The sequence below is a fragment of the Epinephelus lanceolatus genome, chromosome 2 (assembly GCF_041903045.1).
Source record: "Epinephelus lanceolatus isolate andai-2023 chromosome 2, ASM4190304v1, whole genome shotgun sequence".
NCBI classification, from domain to species: Eukaryota; Metazoa; Chordata; class Actinopteri; order Perciformes; family Serranidae; genus Epinephelus; species Epinephelus lanceolatus.
In genome coordinates this window covers 36,151,343-36,157,483 of record NC_135735.1, presented here as the reverse complement: position 1 = coordinate 36,157,483, position 6,141 = coordinate 36,151,343, and the positions used below count along the sequence as shown (strand labels likewise).

At 43.7% G+C, this 6,141-nt stretch overlaps 1 protein-coding gene across 1 annotated transcript; it reads right to left on the bottom strand.

Moving 5' to 3' along the window:
- Positions 1-1,941: 1,941 nt before the first annotated feature.
- On the bottom strand, positions 1,942-4,211 carry LOC117247392 (uncharacterized). The gene has a single exon (XM_033611975.2). The coding sequence runs from the start codon at positions 3,376-3,378 to the stop codon at positions 2,542-2,544; it is 837 nt and encodes a 278-aa protein (XP_033467866.1). The 5' UTR covers positions 3,379-4,211; the 3' UTR covers positions 1,942-2,541.
- Positions 4,212-6,141: the final 1,930 nt, after the last annotated feature.

Sequence of the window (6,141 nt, the reverse complement as noted above, 5' to 3'; positions counted from 1 at the left end):
GTCTCTAGAGTTGCACCCACCTTTGGAAAAACCCATGTCCGACCCATATAATCGTCATGGATATCGTCATGATTGAAGGTAACGTTAATCAAGATTCTACTTTTTTTCTTTAAACTAGTCTGATTCCTTGAAAGAGCAGGCATCAGAAGCAGTTGGTGCACTCAGTTTAAAGGTACTGAATATATATATATATCTATAGTACAAAGTAAACCAAACACAAATGTAGTGTATCTTTGGCCCAGGCCTGTATCTCTTCTAAATCCACCTTGACTACATCTTTGAAAACAAACAATATTGGCAAAAATGGACTCTCCGCTTGTGAATAACCTTGTCCACATTCTTCTAATGCACTTTGTTGACTCCTCCACCATGCTATTTCGTGCCAGCCACATTGGATTTAGCTCCGGGATAATGCTTTTGTCAGTGTGTTTTATCTGTTCTCTCACTCAGGTACGCTATGCTGTTATCCCTAATTACCCCCACTGCATTTTACACTTGGCCCAGAATTCTTAATGCTTGATAACAGATGCAGGTTGATTTGAAATTTACTTATAGCGGCATTATCTTTCTGACCCGCATCGCAGACTGACTGTCCCACAGGCTCTTGGGTGAAAGCTGTTAACTCTGTGATAACAACGACCTGAAGTGATAACCTTCCAGCAGTCTCGAGGACACACAGTTTGCTACATATGTGCTGTATTGCAGGCACAGCATTTCTTATTCAACCTTGGGTGCTGTGCTGTGCTCTGATTCATTTAATGGGATCGAGAGGGAGGTTAATCACTATGTCCGACCATAGACTGTTAAAATGCTGGCTGATCATTCTGTGAAATATTACGATTTGTATTCCTTTGAAAGACGTATTTGAACACTAATTCCACAGAAGTGAACTCTCCTTTTTTCCTCTTTTCAAGCTGTAACAGAATTGCCTCCCCAGTTAGGAGTCACTTTGATTAATTTACTTTAGGAGGCCGACATCTGCGTTTGCAGATTTTCATTAAGATCAACAGTAAAAGCCTCAGACAAGGTTCCACTTGTCTAAGTTATTATCCCCAGAAGACATGGTTGATTAAGTGGAAGAAGCTCTTAAATATTCAGATAAAATAATTCTCAGGAAGGTTTATTTTGTTTGCCTCGTTTAGGACAACTTTTTAAGAAATATATGTAGAAATCTTTAATCCATAAAATTCAATGCGTACGCTGCCAGCTGTTTTTTTTTTCCTACCACTGTGCATTCTGCTCGGAGTTGAATTTTGATCCAATTGCCATAGATGTCTGCAGCAACCAGTTAAGCTTCAGCAATCACTCAGTGGTACCTTTTTTTTTTTTTTGCAACTAAAATGGTATCTAAATGGTGTGAAAATGCAGAGAGGCAATGCATAAAAAATTGTCAACTGGAGAAAGTCAGCAGCCATTTCATTTATTGTGTCAGTCAACCACAAGTGCACAATGTTACTGTGAAAACATGGCTCTTTTAAGACCTCATTGTTCAGCATATGATTTTGCTTGAGAAAGGGTAGAACACAGCGGAAAAGGTAGACTGTACTATAGAATAGATGTGGTGGGTGGGTAGGCCTATTGGCTGAAAGAGGAAGGAGTATAGCGTGTTGCCTTAGTTTCATATTTTACAGGAACAGTGTAGTGTGAAGCTCTGTCAAGCCCAGTTTTAATCCTTTTCTCCACTGTGTTGTGTGATGTTATATTGTTATCTTAATGATAATCTATGCCTGTATTTCTGCCCTAGGCATTTCTGTCAGGCTGGGTTGGTTTAGGAGCTGCGCCTTATCAACAGCTTTGTCATTAAATCAGCTTTTTCTACAGACAAATTTCACTGCCGTTATTCTTATCAAAAGATCAGCACACTGTGATTTTCTGTTCAATCAGAGCTTTGCAAATTCAATGATGTGTGAGTAAGAAAGATGAAATACAAAACAAAAATTCCACTGGGGAAAAAAATCCAATTTATTTAATTTTGTTTTCATGAGTTAATAATCAGACAAATAAAACTGGTATGTTTTGCATTTGTCATACCATCAATGGCTTAAATCTGTTTTCATTTTATATTTTTGGGTCTACCTTGTGTATTTTTAAAGGCTACACTTAAGAGTATGGAGAAATAGAGATGATTGTAACATGATGCTTATAAATGATTTAATCCACGGGCTGTAGATAGTTTACTGCAAGCAGGAATCTGGAACCTGTGCAATTCATGGCTTTTTCTTTTGTCGGTGTGAAATGGGATGTGAATCTGTCAAAGATTTTATAGCACGGTAACACACATCACAATCATGTGGATGTGAGAGACCATGTTGGACGTGCCGAGAAACACATCCCTTAAATGCTGTATGTACAGAGGCAAGCTTTCAGGTCCCAGTCAAACTGACCTCTGGAGGCTGGAATTGGTACTCAGTTCTTCTGAGAAAGCACTGTTCTGTCTGAGTGAGTGTTCTGATTGTCTCAGCATTGTGCTTGAGTGGAGGGCAGCGCCAAATGAACTCCTCTGATTCAATCCTCTCCACTGTTTGACACCGGTTCAGCCAGTCAGTGAGGAGGGTGCACTGAGACTCCTTCCCCCAAACACACTCTCTTACAGTGGGGGAAACTGCTGTATGGCAAATGTCCAAGTGGTCTCTTGCATGCTGTCTGCGAGGCCGATTCGACACCCTCTCTCTCCTCCCACAATGCACTGAGAGTCTCTGGAGGCTGGTAGCCCGGTTCCTGGGTATCCAGTTGGTCTTTGGAAAGAAGGATGCTGATGGAGGGCACCGTCCTGTGCACCGTCATTTCAGATGTCCCCCCTTCACTACTCTCCCACACCTCTTTCACCACCTTGTACCGCAGTTTGGTCAGCTGGTGCAGAGAGCCCACTTTTCGTTTCATGATCTCAGCACAAGTGATGGTCTTTGTGACCGCACGGCCTGACCCGGTGAAGACCACCTGCCTGAGCCCACCGCCACTCACACCTCCCCCACTTACACCCTTCTCTCCCTGCATCCGTGCCATGGCAAATCCCATTAAGTTGCGGATTTTACTTCCCTCTTTCACACGCATCTCCAGCACCCCAGAGGCCAGTCCTGGAAAGGGACAGGGGCTGTCCTCCTCAGTTCGGCAGACTTTCTTAAACCCTTCCTGCCCTAGTTTGAGTGCAGGGGGAGGGACTGGCAGTGGCGCAGGCTTCAGCGGGCTGGAAACACTGTTGACCACTGCTGGCTGGCCAGCATTGCTGTAAGTTTGATTCTGGTAGACAGAGCAGGTCCCTGGGATAACCCCATTCTCCATTTGGATCGCTCTGTTCACCTCTAGTCCGGGATGGGGCCTGACAGCGTCTCTGATCAGGTACTGGTTCTGGCCACTGACCACTCCACACCCTGTGAACATTTCTTCTGTCTTTAATGCTCCGCCGTAATGTTAGTCCAGACACGCACTTTTCCCACATGGAAACCAGCTCAACATCATTTTCTTATGTATGTGGCACTTTCTCTCCCTCCAGTCAACAGCAGTAAAGTTTCAAGACTTCACATAAGAAATATTACCCACTCCCCAAGAGCACTATCAATGAAGTCTTTAATGCTTCCTCTCAGAAAGAGCTGGAGAAATAAGATAAACGCCTGGCTGGTGAATTAAGAGCACTGTCGGGACCATTCAAGATGTTCTTTAAAGAACATCTCAATTTCATACCACAAATGACTATTTGGAAAAAGCTCTGGAGATGGATAAAAAAAAAAGAAGAAGAAAAACTAAGATAAATTATCCTCTCTCCGTCGTTTGTATATATTTCATTTGGTGCTTTTATCCTTAATAGCTGCAAAAGATATGGTGTACTTTGTCGATTCGTCTTTAACAAAACTTTTCTAAAGAGACACTAAAAGCTCAAATTAAGACTCCACCTTTTTCTTAGCGATCCAGTCCAGCGCTGTTGATTTTGATCTGCTGATCATGTCGCCTTCAACTCAAAATTGACCTCTTGGGTTGTCCAGCTGTTAAGTTCCACCTCCTGTTGTGGACCTCTGGATGTTTTACTCCAGCTTGAGTAGGTCTGCGTCTCCTCTCCCTGTGCTCATCTTGGCATCCACAGTAGTTGAGGCCAGGGTTGCATGGAGGTCTGCACCTGGGGTGTCCTCCCTAGAGCTCTGTCTTGTCTCCAGTGATGCTCTGGGAAGTCTGTTCTGTTCCCCACAAAGAGACATAAGGGACAGGAGCTGCCTCACAAATGCTCACAGGAGGAGTGTCTGTGTGGTTGAGGGGGAGCATGAGGGAAAGGGGAGACAGCCCTCTTAAAGGCGCAGGTCTTTTCATCTTTTAGATGAACACCCTCCCCTCCACAACTGAAGCCTGCCATCTGAGGAAAAAGAGGAGGGCAGGGCTACTGTGTCGCTTTAAAACCTAGAACGCAGATCCCCGGCAACTTTGTCAATCTCTTTAGAGGACGTTCCAGTGTTCAATGTACATGACTGATTAAACCTGAGTTCTGAAATAGAGACTCAGTCAACCTTTAAAAATGCATTTTCAGCTACGAAACAATGAATTAGATTAGCTCTGTTATAATTGAAAACATCCTTCAAAGAGCCACTGAAAGTCAGCAGCATTAAATTGCACTGTACTTAGCCTTTATCCTATTAGATGTTTGTGACCATTACAATTTACATAATGCAGCATTAATAGCTTCATTGTTGAGGCAATCAAGTGGCGCGGTAAGAATGCCTGTCTCTTAACGCTTGAATTGTTATATTGTTACAAGGCTGGAGAGCCCTTGTGATCAAGGACACAAGGACCACAAAAAGCATAGAGGCATGACTTCCATGTTCAAGGTGCTGTATTAATAGTGACTGTCTTCATTAGCCTGGCATATCTGGGCAGGTGAGGAGATGGGGCTGACAGGTGGGGTAATAAGCATCTTAATGGGCTTTCCATCACCAGTGGAGGGCGCTGGCTCGCTCCCTTCTGCACCGAGTCAGGCCCAGACAGCTGTGGCATCGCCCTGTTCAGCCCAGTCTCCTGGTCGACAGGTGGATTTGTTTTTGTGTGTGACTGACAGATGGGAGAATAAGTAAAGACAGCCCACTGAGGCTGAACCTATGAGGCCAGGAGAGAGAAAGAGGCAGACAGTCCTAACTACTCTCTGCTCAGTATACCCCATGGTGCACAGTAGTACACGGACAGTATAAACTCACTGTGGCTCAGCCCAGTCCGTACTGTGAGGCTAATTCACAGTGGCATGTGTATTATATTGGATCCCTATGGTAATCAAGGAAAAAATAAGGAAAAGCCCCCACACCTTCAGCTCCAACTGGTAAAGTGGAAACTGGATTTGAAGGTCTTTTATTAGCACTTTGAATTGGAATCATCCTTGAAGAGTCGATAGATTGATTGGATCCATGGAATGATTAAGTTTTTTTTCCTTTTTTTAAATTCGAATGTATGGGGTGGGAGAGCTATTTATCTCCGGAGCCATTCCAGACACTGCAGGAGACGTAGTGACAAATATCTGTCTTTTTTTTTCTTGCTTTTTTTGTGAGCTAAAAAGAAAACGGGAGAGAGGGAAGACAGGGGGGAGGAGGGAGGGTCTGTAGCGCTCACCACCAAAGTGATCATTCTGTTGTTTGGGAGAAATTACCCTCATCAGTCATACAGAGATGCACAGCTGCCTAAGGGGATCTAGTAATGCTACTGCATAATAAACTGTGTTTGTGTGTGTGCACGTGTGTGTGCGTGTGTGTGTGTGTGTGTGTGTGTGTGTTTGGAGTTAGAGCGAGAGAAGGGGAGAAAGAAATGCAAGAGGGCAGGGGGTTAAAGAAGTCTGATTTAACCACAGAGAGGTTAAAATTGATGATAAAAGCAGCTCTGTAATCATCTCTTCTCTCTACATAATGCTGGGACATCATTTATCGCTTCTCTGTTTAACTTTAGGAACCTGTTAGCTGTCGGGAACGTGATTCAGCCTCTCAGTAAAACTGCGGGGTTCTGAGTGAAGTGTCTTGAGACAACTTTTTGTGTCTCCATCAAAGACAAAACCATTCTCCAGATGGCTAAATAAAACCATCAGTGCTTTGCAGAAGTGCCGTGTATTGACCTTTTTGAGCAGAGCTTTTTCCCTTTAAGTGGCTTCATTTAATGATGGGTGGAGGCGCTCACGCTTGGTCA